The sequence below is a fragment of the Biomphalaria glabrata genome, chromosome 17 (assembly GCF_947242115.1).
Source record: "Biomphalaria glabrata chromosome 17, xgBioGlab47.1, whole genome shotgun sequence".
Lineage (NCBI taxonomy): Eukaryota > Metazoa > Mollusca > Gastropoda > Planorbidae > Biomphalaria > Biomphalaria glabrata.
In genome coordinates, this window is record NC_074727.1 from 12,705,203 (window position 1) to 12,721,841 (window position 16,639).

General features: G+C 38.0%; 1 protein-coding gene across 2 annotated transcripts in view; it reads left to right on the plus strand.

The window, feature by feature from the left end:
- The first annotated feature begins 465 nt into the window (after positions 1–465).
- Positions 466–16,639, plus strand: part of LOC106073106 (uncharacterized) — a 49,230-nt gene continuing 33,056 nt past the window's right edge. The window contains exons 1-3 of one of the 2 annotated variants that reach the window (XM_056015891.1): positions 466–856; positions 7,825–8,417; positions 8,979–9,335. In XM_056015891.1, coding sequence (XP_055871866.1) covers positions 7,934–8,417; positions 8,979–9,335 — 841 coding nt within the window. In that variant the 5' untranslated portion in view covers positions 466–856; positions 7,825–7,933. The remainder of the gene's footprint in view (positions 857–7,824; positions 8,418–8,978; positions 9,336–16,639) is intronic. The other variant, XM_056015892.1, reaches the window with a different exon arrangement.

Here is a 16,639-nt window from a genome sequence, read left to right on the forward strand (position 1 = left end):
ACAGTCGATTTTTTGGAGTTTTATTTTGATTCTGCACGACGCCTCGCGTCCAACGTCTTTAATCCAAGCGGGCGCAGACGTATTTTTTGGGCGAACGAAATAGCGCAACTTTTTTTTTCTCGTCCGCCTTATCTCCCCCAGAGACTGCCCACTCGCTGTGCCCCTCACGCGCGCTCAGATAACTCTCTGCGTGATATCTTCTCCTCCAGCCAATCAACGCCTTCGTTTAATCCGATAACGCAATCGCTCGCTGAGACTCGCGTTCTGGTTGGCCAGACGGTCGTTCTAGACCAAAGAATGTTAACTCCTCCCTTAAATGAGACCTATTCGCGATATCACTCACGAGCCCTGGGGGTATTTTCGATATCTTTGAATGACACAGTGCAGGATAAAGAAGTTCCCCAGTACTGTGCATGCTTCTAGCATTAAGAGTCCTCCCCCCCCCTTCCACCTAGTCTAAAAGATTAGAAAAAAAAATACATTCTTTTTTTTGTCTTCGTATTTTTGGTGTGTATACGCCGTCATAGGGCTCGCCCCTAAACACAGCGCATCAGAGGCGGCAAACACACAGATAATAAACGCTCCGCTGGGATTATCTTTAAATCCGCGGTACTACAAAGCAAATCTCTCTCCGACTTAAAAGAGTGTCTCGGTTAGGTCCTGTATACAAGTAGAAGAGATTACAACTTTTTTTGAAGTGTGTCTGGGGCCTTACAGACAAACACGCCTGTATCTCTTCAATGTATTCCATCAGTGACTTCTAATGTGTTTACCGTGTGTTTGTGTGCGTTAAACGCGCGAGAGGTACACACTGTATTCTAATGACATAATATAGTTTTGTGATTTTGAAATTAAGGTAAGTGATCTTACTTTAAAGTCCGTAATTATAATTATATAATTATTTTTAAGCCTTATCATTTGATTTCTAAAACTTGAAATGGTAACCCTCCTACTTTTTTAGTTTGAATATATCAGATATAAAATCTGGTTGGTAAATTTTTCTCTTCAGTAGATCTAGATACATTTTTTATTCATTAAAAAAAAAAAAAGATCTAGGCAATGAAAAAAAAAAATAAACAATAGAATAGCCGTAAGAATACTTAATGGTTTATGAAGCTTTGAGATTGAGGGTGAGCACAATGTCATTCCATTAAGTCCAAAACTTCTCTAAAATGTTACAGAAAGTAGGTTACACCCAATATAGACTAAGTTGCTTGGCACTTTGGGCTTCTAAGCCTGACTTATGGAACTCTGCTTTTCGCTCAATTGTCAAGCGAAATTTAAATCTCCTAAAACTGTTATTGTAGGCCTACTAGATCTAGCAAAGACTTACACAACGTTGCAACGACTTACTTATAATTATATTCATAACATTGCATACAATGCAACTGTTAGAGTAGCGCGTGTACAGAGGATAACAGTTATATAGTGGAGTATTGTTATATGATTCTAATTCTGTTGTATCATGAATAAGAAAACATTGTTTTTTTTAAATTCTTATAATAATAATAATAACAATAATAATAGATCTGGACTTCATAAAAAAAAATACAGTAAATTCAAAAAATAAAACAACCTAATCGAACATCAACATTGTAGAGGGTGTTTATAGATTCTATAAGTGCCCTTAGATCTATCTAAATTTAAAAAAAAAAAAAGGTAATCATTTAATTGAGCTTTTTTTCTTGGTATCACGTGTGTTGTCCCCCTTTATTCAGTTCATAGATCTACCCGTATTTCCATATGGTCTTGCAGATGACTAAAGGCCATCTGTTAGAGTTGTTTCAGTGGCCGATGTTTATAACCTACAGTACATGCAATTGGTGCCATATTGACGGGATTTACCAACGTCTTAAGTTGGCAGCCCCCCTCTCTCCTGCAATAAAAGTTCACAGTAAATGCAGTATGCGAAGTTGCTTAATGTAGCAGAGCAATATCTCAAGAAATACAGCGTAAATTAACTTTTCTTTAAACTAGAAGATTTTACCTCTTTTACTTAATACGTTCGTTAACACAGAATATCAGAATTTACTTTTGTACCCAATGCAATAGACATAATTATCTTAATAATAACTATTCCCAAGATTGCTAAAATATAGATCTACATACTAACCGGACGTATTGAGATTGCTATGACATAGACCTATTATTAACCGGACGCATGAGGAAATATAGACATAGTTAGGTTACTTCATGCCACAAGTTTACATTCTATTCTATTTTATTGTATCTGTTTTTATATTTTATTTATTTATTTTGGAGAACAGCATATTTCTTTTTAGAAATTTTTTTTTTAAAATAAAAGTTGAAAAAGAAAAAAAAAGAAACACACATAAAAAGAAAAAAAAATCTTAAATGGAAATAAATTTCAAGTGTACCGCCAATTGTCCAGTACGATCCATTGTATTATTCTAGAACTATACATTGATCAGGTAACGCGAATGTAAAATCTTAATGTAAATTATTGCCGGATTATGAATTGAAGCTACCATTTAACTTTTGGTTTAAAGTGTATAATGTACCACATGAAAATTTTAGAGTATTATATCTAAATATTTTTTGGATGATAAAAGGGTAGGATAGAATGCACAGGGAAAGATAACTCCTATAGACAGTAAGACTCGAAATAATGGGCAAAGCCAGAAAATAACCAACAACGTTAGTTTGTACTAACAATAATTGTAAAGATTTTAGTTCAATGGAAATTTGTCTTACAATTTGTGCATTACACCAAACAAAAAACATTATAACTATAAGAAACCAAAGTGTACATTCACACCAGACTCACTCATAATTTACATTTGACAAAGTTTATACCAGATTGTTCCTATTTAATGATTCAATTGCCAGGGGAACAAAAGAGTGTATGTGTCTATTTGTCTTTGCTATCGGTGTCTTGTATCTTTTTTGTGATGGTAAAATCACAAAATCCTGACACAAAGGGTGATTCTTTATTTCGAGGATCTTGTTAGCTTTTTTATAGATGTTTGTCTCAAACAACTGCCCAAATGGGATTTGTTTTTTGCCAATGATTTTACCAGCAGCATTTAGGATTCTATAAAGTTTATTCTTATTTTAATGCTCAGGTTGCCATTCCAGGCAGTGATATTGAAACTTAAAATATTGCAGATATGAGCGTGATAAAACATAGCCAAGGCCTTTTCGCTAACATTAAACGAGGACAGTTTTCTTAGTAATCGTAATCTTTGCTGCCCTTTTTTGCTGATATAATCAGTATTTGCAGTAAAATTTAGTTTAAACATTCCTTTACAACTCGACTAAATGTTTGAACTAGCACGCTTAGACTACTGCTCCAGCTCTTCAGCAATCTACACCAGGCCTGGCGGAACACCTATTCAGGCCTGGCGGAACACCTATTCAGGCCTGGCCCTAATGTTCCGCGGAGCACAGTTGGGCAAACACTGCTCTACAACACTCATGTCTCAGCGGTCACTGTTCAGGGGAGGCTACAATGAATTTTGTTTTCCTTTCATCAGTAGGGTAGAAATGTACCCGAGGCCGCTCAGATGACGGCCAATCCTCCAGGAGGTTGAGGAGCAAAACCCCAAAACAAATGAAGTTCTGCTCTATGTACCAATAGTCTAGTACATTAAGAAAAGAAAAATGTCCGTTTTTCATTCAGGTACCATCTTTTGCCAGGGCTGGATTTAGACTTGATAAGACCTTACGCTTTTTGGTATATGGGGCCTACGTAATCGTCCTAGGACCATTTATTCCTTTGCTTTCTCTTCACAGCAAATTTGGGGGGATGGAACCGTGAAAGCGGGGACTACAAATGAACTTTTGTTTCTCTTGAACGTAGCTCGACCATGGCAGTGCCAGAGAATGAATACTCGTTCCTTTCAAACATAATAACAATAATAATTAGTAACTATAAAAATAATAATAATAAACCAGAAAAGAACCGAACGTAGACCGTCGTGTATCTAGCCTCGAATCACAGACGCAAATGTTGGTGGACTATATCGAATAGTTGCATAGTTTGTACACACCTAAATTAGATTTTTTACATTCGTGATTCCAAGATCTGGAGTAAATGTGTCGTCTCCTATAGTCTGAAAGCAATTGAAATGTAGGAAAAAAAAATAAAACTTCCTCCGATGTATACAAGTATTTAACATTTTGGTTTTCTATAGTTCTAGTGTTTTCTTTGGTGTAGGCCTAATGCACACATGGTAAAATAAATGTCCTTATGGTTAACAAAAAATAAAGATAAAAATAAAAATTATAATTATTTTATTATTATTATTATAGTAAATACGTAAGTAAAGTCCCCATTTCAGACCTTGTGATGATGTAAAGGTCATCTGGTTCTGTGGCCTATGGTTAACGAGGGTGTCATGTGGCAAGCACAATGACTAACCGCCTTTACTTTTCACCAACTAATGTCAGGCACCCATTAGAGCTGGGTGAACTCAGAGGCGCCCGAAGATCCGGAAATTAAAAATCCAAGTCTCCACCAGGATTCGAACCCCGGACCCCGGTTTGGAAGCCAAGCGCTTTACCGTATTATTATTGTTATTATTATATCTTATATGTGCGTATTTAGAGGTATTTAAATGTGTAAAAGTTAGAAATATGTATTTGTGTGCACATATGTCTGACTCACATATAGATAGTGTCTACGGGCAGAGGTTTATAAAGAAAAGAAAAAGGGGATGTTTTTTTTTTTTGTTTTTTTAAAAGTACACTTTTGCAAACCATTACCGCCACCCCACCCCCACATACTCCTACATAGCAAGACAATTTCTTATCTGATATTCTTTGTATTTTTTGTCTTTTTCATTCCAAATTTCTCTCAAGTTCCATGCGATACGCGTCGTTCAAGTCTTGGCGTGAGTTGGTTTGAAGATTTAAAACCTCTTTACACAAATTGTTTCTATTTTTGTTAGGAAGTTTGCTGTTCCATAGAGTACATAAAATAACAGCCTATTGGATACTGTGTACCAGAACAAGAGAAATGGAAAAAAAAATAAGGAGGGGGGGGGCGAGTAGAGCAGTTGGGGGGGGGGGCAGATGGCGTCCTCACTGCTTTTTTAACTACAGTTATTACAATGTCATCATGGCACCGTTGACTCACTCTCTCTCTCTCTTTCTGTGTATCTGTGTAAGAGAGAGTGAGAGAGAGAGAGAGAGAGAGAGAGAGTCAGAGCCAGTCAGAATGTTCGTGGGTGTGAGGGACACAGTTGTTGTTGTTTTAATATGTACATTTCTGTATTTTGTTTATGAATGATGTTGTCGAGTTGATACCCATGGTAACTTGTTGCTTTTGGTTCTCTATATATGAGCAGCTAAATTTGAGTTTGAAAAGGAGATACACATATATGTATATAGTTCTTGATCCCCGGCCGCATATTCGCAGCACCCAGAATATCGATGACTTAATTCCCAAGACGATTGGGTTGTAGACGAGGCCGAAGGCCGAGCACACCTCGGAAACTCACTCATATTCTTTTCATAAGCCGCTCGTTAACCCTGTGCATTTATTTAGTGCCCGGCGGAACTAGAATCATCAGAAGAGTAAAGTCCCAAGAAACATGCAAAGGCAGTTTTTAAAACTTTGTCACTTATTAGCACCTAGGTTAGCTTATTTACACGTTAGGTCATTCATACATATGAACCTACGTTAGTTTATTCACATATATGGACCAACTTACGTTTTGCCATTGCTACCTATGGACATACTTTAGGTCAATCATATGGACCTACCTACGATTACGCCATTTACATTAGGACATTCCCGCAGATAGACAAATGGTAGGTCTTTTATGTGTATGAATAAATATTAGGCTATTGACACGCATATTGATCTACGTTAGGTCATTCACACACTCATCTATCTACGTTAGGTCATTCACACACTCATGTATCTACGTTAGGTCATTCACAAGTAAGGACTTCCATTAGAATGATTAGATCTCATCATGTTAAACAATAAATATTAGATGATAAAAAGTAGTCTAGGGGGGAAGGTGGTATTGCAATTGAATTAATCTGTATAGAAGAGGCGGGCAGTGACGGGCTGTGGTGGGCAGTGGCGGGCTGTGGCACTTTTTCGCATCGCTGAAAGAGATGAAGAAATTGGTTCCCATTAGAAGAAGAGTTGGAAATTGCTTCACATTACCTCCCTTCGTATTGCCTTTTATTGCCCAAGAAAAACTTTCCTGCAATTCAAAGTAGCTCAAACTGTGAGAAAATGAAAGACGCCCTGTGGCGGCGGCTGTTACTTGGCGCCTAGCGACAATCACTTTCAATGAAGTAACCAGTTGAGTCGCCAGGGTGTGTAAATTCTCAGGAATTCTAAACATGACAAATAGTTTGCTTGCTGCCGATGAAAGCGGGATTTCTTCTTTTTAAATTATTGAGTTACTTTCAGAGTTGAAATATGGAAAGAAATAGTCAAGTATCATGGGCTGGAAATGAGAGAACAGTGTTTCATTAGATTTCTGCTACATTCATCTCTCTTTTTTTTTGTTTACAATACATCTATTCGAGTCACTCCTTCATGGAACCTGGATCCAGGAACGAACCCTGACAACTGATCTCAAAAACGCCTCTAAAGATTTTCTTAAAAATTAGCAGCTGATATATATTGCTGAGAAAAGAATTACTAGCAATGGTTAAACTGCGGCTACCTAGACTGAATACTAATTTATCAATCACATTTAAGCCGGGTTCCTGCTATTCCCTAGTTGAATATGTGGTAGTGCTCCCATCATATTTCCATCCCCTGAGTCTGAGCCCCACGTCGACATTGGTGGTTTCTCCCGTGTTCCTGGCGTCCCTCCGTTGTTCGATCTTTGATCTAATGTCCATTTGTTAGCAGACGAGCTTATCTCAGACTGGCTGGGATTAAACAGACATCGATCCCGAACTGTCCCGAAGTATCGATCCTTCTGATAAACACAATTTAAACATTTCTTCTTTTTTTTTTTTTTGGAGCGGTAACAAAACGAGTTGAAATCGATATGTTAGTCCGGTGGTCGACGAATTTTCTGGTTTGTTTTTTTATTTCATGGAATAAGCGGTTTAACACAATGTCACGAATCAATCACTCATAACTATAAAAGTGCTTGGAACTCAATGGCTAGCTACAGTGTTCCATTGAGGTAGATTTGTGTGTTACTTACTGAGACTAGGATCATACAGTTTTTCACATTTAGTTTAAACTTGTTGGGAGATTTTTGCCTTTTATTATTCTGAAATCTCATTATGTTGTGTTCAGACAACTAGACCTTTACCAAAGATGAACTGCGCAGTGGTTTACAGATCAGACAGCTCTCTATATAACTTTTCTTCTATAAGGGTTTTTTTTTGGGTGGGGGCGGTGTCTTGTTCAGGCCTCTCAATAGAGTATGTATTTTTGTGTAGGTGATTTGAACATTATTTTGTTCAAAATGTTAAATTTAAGTTAATTTAAATTTCATTGACGCCAAACTGATCATTTTTCATTTAAAACGTTATTTTTCGTGTTTGTAATATTTTAACTTTTTTTTTCTGTCCCTATCATTAGCTCAATCTTAATTCTTAGTCGTAAGATGGAAGCTGGTCAAAAGTTGGATTGTGGTAAAAAGCACAATCTTTAGTAGCATGTTGGTTAATTTCGTTGACAGAGCGTCTCGCAAATAACGTAAAAGTCGTGGGTTCTATACCCATATTCCTCATACTGGTCATTCTTTTTTTTATTATTATTTTCAATGCCAACTAAAATATGACTGTTTAGTTGGCTATTATTTGAACACTAAGCAGGAGTCGTTTTTTTTAAAACACAGAATTACTTCATTTCTTCTCTATTTTCAACAGAAATTTGGGAAGAATAGTGCACAGTTGGCAGAGCAGCAGTGATCCAACCGGAAATACAGCTTCTGACACTCTAAGAAGCAGACGTGGGTTTCTATGAGAAAGGCGGGGGATGCAGCCTGGTTTGCACCTGACGCCTGGACCCTTACTCGCCAGTAAAGAGGTTGAGAGATTCTTCGACAACCTTGACAGCAAGAGAGCTAGGTACCCTCTGAAGGAAGGCGATCTTGGTAGAAAGATTGAAGAGCAAGCCTTCCGCCCGGGGAGCTACGGGGATTCCCTGAACAGCAGCAATCAAAGCAACAGCCCGTGCACCTCTTCCTCCTCTGCCTCCCCGACTTCTTCCAGTGGAGGCACCCGCAGCCCAGAACCGAGCCCACCCGGGGAAGCTAAAAGGTTCAAATCCGAAAGCGGATATTGTGGCGAGCTCGGACTCCATACCGGAGACATTAGCAACTACAGCGCAGACGTGAGCGGTTACGGGACAGTCACAAAAAGCTCAGGCGAGGTTTCTGACAACAGAATGTATCAGAGCAGCTTAGCCCTTCCATCCAATACAAGTGGATATGGAGTGGATAATGGATATATCCATTCGGGTAGATACTTTCATTGGGTGATCATAATATTTTATTATTATTAAAATAGATTTTCAATAGTTTTTTATGTGTATTATATGTGGTTTTTTTTATATGAACAGAAGGTTATATGCATGAAGGAAAATAGAATAATATATATAAGTAGATAATTCCACGTCTCTTTCCCTGATTATAAATACGAAGAAACACTGACAACGAAAAAAAAAACAATATTCCATTCAATATATTGTAAGGAAAACTCAAAGACTACACAGTATTGGCGTTTGGTAGTTTTATCGTTCTTGAAATAGTTATGGGATATGATAACTTCTAAATATTCTGTTACGGAATCAAAAGTAGACATGGTTTGGAGTAAAAAAAAAAAAGATGGTTTATAGATATCGATCCTTAATGATTGTACCATAATTGTGCAAATAAAGGAAAACACAACTAATATTGGGATGTGTCAATTAATTATGATTCAGTTCTATTTAGGGAACTCGTTTCTAATTTTTGTATGTTTTATCTTTTAAGTTAATGACGGTTTCTTTCAAAAAAAATATATTTTGATTTTGAATACAGGATCTAATCCAGTGTATGTTCCATCAACACGAGCCATGTTGCCCGTTCAGTACATGGGGGCTCCAACGCAGAACATGACAACGCCCACCACCTCGACTCTGTGGACTGCGCCCAATGACGTCACGGCGTACACGTCGGCAAACTCTCTACACACTTCCGCGGCGTTCCCGTTCGCTGCTCCACCGGGCGCCGATGTCGGAGTCAGGAATGACTCCGCGTCTTCAGGCTACGGCGCACCCCTGGGTCGCCACTCTAGTCTAGGCGGCTACCCAACGTACATGGGGGCGGACCTGTCCCCCTGGAACACCTTCAACAACATGGCCCTGCAGCAAGGCTTCAGGCCAACCACAGGACCTGGTGAGTAACAACTAAAATCTTACTATACAAGTAAAATTGTGTTTACTTCCGGTTTGAGAAACTAATTAAAAGCTTCTCTTCTTCATCTTCGCATTATCAAGTTGTAGAGTTCAGACAACTAGTCCTATATCTACTAGTCCTATATCTACTAGTCCTATATCTGAAATGAACTGCCAGTGGCGTAGCTAGGGATTGGTGGCCCGGGGGCTTGATCTCTTTAGGGGACCCTGGATTTTGACATTAGACACCATGACATGAGTTAATGACGTAATATTTAATGTAAAAACAAATTATGAACACTCATTTGCCCCCACCCCTCAACTGGGGGCCCGGAGGGATTTTCAAATTTGGACACCCCCCTTTTTTTCCTTCACCTAGATACGCCACTGTGAACTGCACAGTTTGTCCTTTAATTGAGATGTTTTAGTGACAGTTTTTGTTCAGGTTCCTTGACAAAGTTGAAGCTTCAAAGGACGTGGTCATCATCCTCCGGTGACGGTCCACAAGGCGGGCGTGTTTCGATAGCTTCTATTTATCACCTTCTGGGACATGTGTTCTCTCATCCAGTTGTGCCCTGTTCGGAAGCGAACCATTAGACAATGAACGCAGCATAAACAACAATCAAGATGATATGTTTTTCACTCGTGTATCATAGTTTAGAATGCCCAGACCAAACGAGTTTAAAGATTAAAAGTCTCCCTTCATTTAATGAAACACAACTTAGGCCTATAACTTCGGATTCTAGCCCAATTCATAAACAGAAGCAATGTTACAATGCTTCATTTCTTCACCTTCACCTACCCTTAGTCCGCTGAACCTTTGAACACTACTGCCACACTACCCATGTTCCAGGGCCGGCCTTACAAATAACGGGACCCAAATTAATGAATGGTTGCGAGGATCCTCTTTATTTTTATTTATTTATTTATTTTTGCATGCAATAACAACTATTAATATAAATTAGATCATTATACAACATGCACAAGAAGCAACTCAATCGCCATAGGCGCCAGAGGCTTAATTAAAGTTACGTCAATCGTAAGGTACACTAAATATGTTAACCATTTATATATATTTATTTACATATATATAACCAGCCATACTTAAAAGTCTGTCACAAGAGCCATAATAGATAGTGATATGCTAAATGTAAATTGCGGTGCCCCTGCCATTCTGTGTCTAGCGTCTTTCTCCATTCCTCTCTGACTTTTCTCTTGAATAATAGAATGTTTATGTTATCTTCACATCACTTTCTCTTTCCTCCCTCCTTTTTCTCCCAAGCAAACAAGAATGTGGCCAAAGGCCAGACCAAAGAGCGCATCAGTCTCTTACATTGGGAAAAAAAATCACTAACAAGTGAACACAAAAACAGATCCAAAGCATTAAAATACCTACATCTACATTGTTGCAGACTGTATATTGAAGCAGATGTGTTAGAAGCACTTTTCTGTCTGTCTGTCTCTCTTTCGAATCAACACACACACACTGAGAGACTTACTGACATAAGAACACCAGTCTTACATTATGACCTCGTCCTGACCTCCGACGTTTGATAACAAGAACTTTCGTGTGTATGTGCTGGAGTAGTTGCGCGCGTGTGTGCGCGTGTGTGTGTGTCCACTGATAACTAGGGTGATAACAGGGCGGTAGAGATGAAAGGATATCCCCCGTGTTTGTCCGGGACGGACAACAGGATGAGCGGCGGCCGTGTTTGAGAGGACTATCAGGAATAAAAAAAAAGGAAGGGGGGAGGAAAGAAGAACTGGGAAGTCGAAGCGCATTGCTTTTTAACCAATATCTGCATGGACTTTCGGGATAACTATCAAGTGTCTTCTTGGGCGTCAGTTATTTATACCAAGCGAGAATTATTTAGGAATCTATAACGTAGCTAGCATTACACACCGGCTAAGCCTGTTGATTTGTTTCATTTGTCCGTAACATCCTCTCCTTTTTTAAAAAACTTCCAATAAAAAGTTTTTTCGCGAATTGCGAAGTTCAGGCTGCGAATCTGTCAAAACCGTGATTTAGCAAGCACCCAAGATGTCAAAGGAACCTGAATACGAAATTGTAAGCGTATTTGTTGAGCAGTTGATGAGATTTCTTAATACATGAGTCAGTGGTATTTTAGGAAAATGTCATAGATTATTTACAGATCTAAGGTTCGCAGATTTATACGCGCTATGACACACAATTTCAAATAGTGTTTCAAGATTCAGTACGTCGTTATTCCGTTTGATTCAGCCATCTTGTCGGCCTCAGTCCATGTAAACATGGCGCCAACGTGCAGATCAAGTGACTATACTAGATTAGAGAACTGTTGTAGATGGCACCATCAAGCCATCCTATTCGTGATCTGCCTTTGGGTCACATGTCTTTTTTTTTTTTTTGTCGATATACTATTTTTTAAAATTCCCACGTCACGCTTGAGGGATTTCCCTCTCGAGATTTTGTCGAATTATTGGAGCTTTTGTTACGATAAACTAAACAATGGTATGGGCGCCAAAAAAAAAGTAACTTTACTGATGCAAACTAAATGAAAAGGAATTGAGAAATAATTTTAGCAACATCTCAAATTCTGAATGCGTAGAAGTGGATCTGCGTATCTAATCTCTTGTATCACCACGAGTTATTTGCCCATTTGTTTTTAATGAAGTTTAAAGGTCATAAGGGGAAAGTCTAACTCTTCCTCCGTAGTGAAAATATGTTTCTAAAACAGAAGAGCTTAGAACATTTAATTCTGTTGAGCTAAAAATGTGAAGAAAAAAAAAACAACTATCATATACATAAAAAAAACAACAATAACAACAACAACACAAAAAAACAACAACATCTGATCAACACTTTCTATATTTTGTACACCGGAAGCACCAAAAAAAAAACAACTAGTTATTTATAGTTTTTCCGTCATGTAGGAAAATCTCTAACTATTGGAACGGCCATTAGTGTATGGATTGATAGTTGTGATCTCTGCCCACCGAAATGTTCTGGTGAAGTTCACAAAATTACTTTATGATGTCACCAGAGTAATCGAGAAAATAATTTAAAAAAAACAATTATAAAACAATGCAACCTATATAGCCAACAAAATAATAACCTGCAAATATATCCATTGTAAAAAAAAAAAAAAAAACAATGGCGAAAAATAGAATAAATAACAATATGGCCTTTATAAATAACAAAACAATGGCTTATATATATATATCCCTTATATTTATATATCCCTTATGACAGCTGAGAATAATGAACAAATAATATAACCTTTTTTTTTAACCAGTTAAACTATGCAACTATTTTTACCCTTTTTTAAAAAGATGTTTGAGATTTAAAAATGAAATTTCTACCCCTAGCAAGATTATGTACCTTTAGTGATCTTTTTTTTCCTGTCCAATACTTTTGTTCAGACACTTCTTTCCCCTCTTCGCCTCTCTCTCTCTCTCTCTCTCTCTCTCTCTCATTCTCTCTCTCACACACACAACAAATACTCAAACGTTGCCTCCCTTTGATACCGGCGCGTTGTAACACCAAAACAAATGTCCAACTCTCGGGGCCCGAGACTATCGAACGTGTTTCGGTTGCCTAGCTACCGCCTGTCAGAACTCGGCCAATAAATTTCTCCTCTTCGGTTCTCTTTCCCTTCCAACATCTCTTTGAAGGTACAGCAACTCCGGAAACCAACCCACCCCCCATTCTTTACAGCCGGTGGGGGGGGAGGGGGCGTTAGAGTAAAGGGAGTTGATACGTGCAGCACCTGGGGGCGTATTTCATCAAGGTTTATGTCATTTCAATGTGTGTTTTTTTATTATTAATATTATACACGTATGTCCGAATTGTACAAATTTAAACAGAATAAACTCGATTTTCATTTCAATTTTTGTCGTCTGCTTGAGGCATTCTCGGAAAGTTGTTGCCCCTTATTGCAATTTGTTTTTTCTCATATTACAAAATTTTGGGTCCCTAATACTACCTTTAGGCCTATATATTTAATATCATATGTATAAATTTTTTTTACATGACACCGATTGCAAAAGACAAACATACACAAAAACTCTTTCTGTGATTATGGTAAAGTGATCATGAAATAGAAACAATCTGATATAAACTTTTCACATATGAATTATATATGAGTCTGGTGGAAATATACATTTTTCTTTATATTTTTATACTTATAATGTTTTGTTTGGTGTAATGCACTAATTGTATGACAAATTTCCTTACGGACAATAAAAATTATTATTATTATTATTATTATTATTAATTATCATTATTACTTCAATAATCGGACAAATAATTCTTCTATTTCCTTGAATGGTCAGTCTTATCCCAACCACCCGCATATCCAAAATTAGAATCAGTGTTTGACTCTCTTCACCAATCATCCACAGCGTGGGACCCCTCTCCCCCGCCCCCCACGCCATCTTCGTTACATGTTCTGTTATACAGACTTCACGATCAGCCAAACTAATAAGTCATTTTGACAACGAGGCTAGGAAGTCAATAACAAAGTCTACAAACCAGTCCCATGCCAATCCGCCCCCCTCCCCCCCCAAAAAAAAAATAAATAAAAAAAACAATCTTATACGTGTTCATTGGTCTTGCATTTTGACAGCATAAAACAGCTTTATATATATATATAAAACCAACTAATCGAATTGACTTTGTGAGATCCACAGTATCGGAAAAGCGTAAAATAAAACGATTGGGATAATTTGATATATTTCTATGGCATAGAATGGTCCATTGACATTATGTCCGCGATTCTGTTCGGCGAATTCGATTCTATTATGGAGCAAGTCTACAGTGTGCCGCTCCTCCTCTCAAAGAGTTCCCCCCCCCCCTCCGAACCACCACTAACAAGAAATCCTCCGTGCTTAGTTACAGACTAAACTTTCAATGTTACGTTTCACTTTCAAATTGATGACAGGCTGGTCAAATAACGATCCCTCCAGGAACACCCTTCACCCCCCGCCTCCCCCCCCCCCACCTTTTAGAACTTAATATACAGCCAAGAAATATTTATGTTCTGGAGCTGTCAGCGCGTTGGAAGAAAAAAAAAAGGGGGGGGGGGAAACAATTTATATTTTTAGTAAGAATAGTCACGTGGTTTTGTGTACCATACGCAGAGATACGGTCGTGAGTGTGTGTGTGTGTGTGTTTGTCATATGTGCGTGTCTGTATTTATGCGTGTGCGTATTTTTGAGGGGGAAAAAAGGGGGAGGGAATACGGTCTGAGATTAACAAAGGGAGATGATATTTAACAAATTTATTTGTTTCGGAACACGGTCGCTTGTCATCTCGATCCAGTTTTTTTTTTTAAAAACATAAACACATTTCTGTGACGTTGTTCTAGGCTTTCTGAAAGGAGGGGGGAGGGGGTATGATGATTTATTTTGGGTGATTTATATTGGGTGATTGGTTTCTTAAAAAGTATAACTGTACTAAAAGAATTTTTTGAGAACTTTTGCTTTGCTATGAATAGGTATCTTACTATTCACAATATGTGGTATGCGCTCTGGGTTCTCGATTGGTAGTCATCATTGTTCCTCGAACCCTGGCCGCCTCCATCACCCCTCCTGCTGGATGTTCGGGCTACGATGTAAGTAAATAAAATAAAGTCCCCCTTTCAAACCTTGCTATCTATAGGGCAGATGATGTGCAGGTCAACTGTTTCTGTGGCCCCACGGTTAACGAGGGTGTCATGTGGCCAGCACAACGACCAAACGCCTTTACTTTTTCCCGACTATGGTCAGGTATTAGAGCTGGGTGCACTAAGAGGCGCCAAGTATCCCAAAATTTAAAAAAAAAACCTTCATCGGAATTCGAACCCGGGTCCCCCGTTCAGAAGCCAAGCGCTTTACCGCTCAGCCACAGCTCCCCCTTGGCTACGATGTAATAATTTTAAAATGTGAATGAGCATCCGCAACGTAAAGAGAACAAAGATTTGTTACAATATATACAGTGCAGTGCCAATAGCATTTCGAAAACAAAGAGTTGTTATAATATATACAGTGCAGTGCCAATAGCATTTCGAAAACAAAGATTTGTTACAATATATACAGTGCAGTGCCAATAGCATTTCGAAAACAAAGAGTTGTTATAATATATACAGTGCAGTGCCAATAGCATTTCGAAAACAAAGAGTTGTTACAATATATACAGTGCAGTGCCAATAGCATTTCGAAAACAAAGAGTTGTTACAATATATACAGTGCAGTGCCAATAGCATTTCGAAAACAAAGGGATACAATCGAATGAATGCCATTCATTATCAGAGCGGCCAAACTTTCTAGTTGAATAGAAGTCTAACTACATTCAACAATTCAATTATTTGGTTTGGTCTTAAATTCATTGTGAAGAGAAATTTGAGAGTTCGAAAATGTTAAATAGTTTTTCGATAGCAAGCCTCTTGTTTGAGATGTATATAATATTTAACAGAGTCCTGAGGATTTTTTTTTTAAAAACCTTTTTGACAAATATTTTCGGTTATATTATAATACTATATTTTTTTTTTAATATTTATACCCCCACGGAATGTCGCTAAAATAAAGGAAGAAACAAATAAAAAGAGAGATGATAGATTGATAGATGAAGAGAGAGAGAGAGAGAGAGAGAGAAATGGCTGTATACAAACTAGAAGTTGGCTGTTAGTTTCACCTCATCGACAGCCGCCTCCCCTTCCTTTCTTGAGCTTGCTGTCAATTCATTCGTCAGCTGACATAAGAAGGTGTATCACATTACAGGCGTCGACACAACCTGTTATTGCCTGGCCCCTCATTAATTGCCAACCATGCGTCACGCCCATGGCATAACAAACACACAAGTACACACACGACAAAAAGAAAACACAGTGTGTGCGTGTGCGTATGCGTGTGTGTGTGTATTTAGTAGAGTGTACAAGTAATGTGTGTGTGTGTGTGTGTGAGTTTGCTGTAACGAATTTTCCAGATCCGCGTGTCATCAACGTAATTTATAATCAACCTGGTGCTGAAATTTTCTTGTCCCGTGGGATTTCTTTCACTACTATGCAAAACTACACCCCATACTAAATTAAATTACGAAACAATACTATATACTATGTTTTTAATAGTATGCTATACCTTACTATACCACTATGACATGTTTTTTGTCATCAAAAGTTGCATCCCAAACTCTCAATAAAATGGACCTCATTCACAAAAAACGAACGGTCACGTGATAATATTTACAAAACAACGGAAAAAACTGTCACGTGATAACCATTGTTGAATAAAATTAGATCGTAATTTGTATAGAAGAGATAAAGAAGCACGTGACTCAATGTTGTTTGT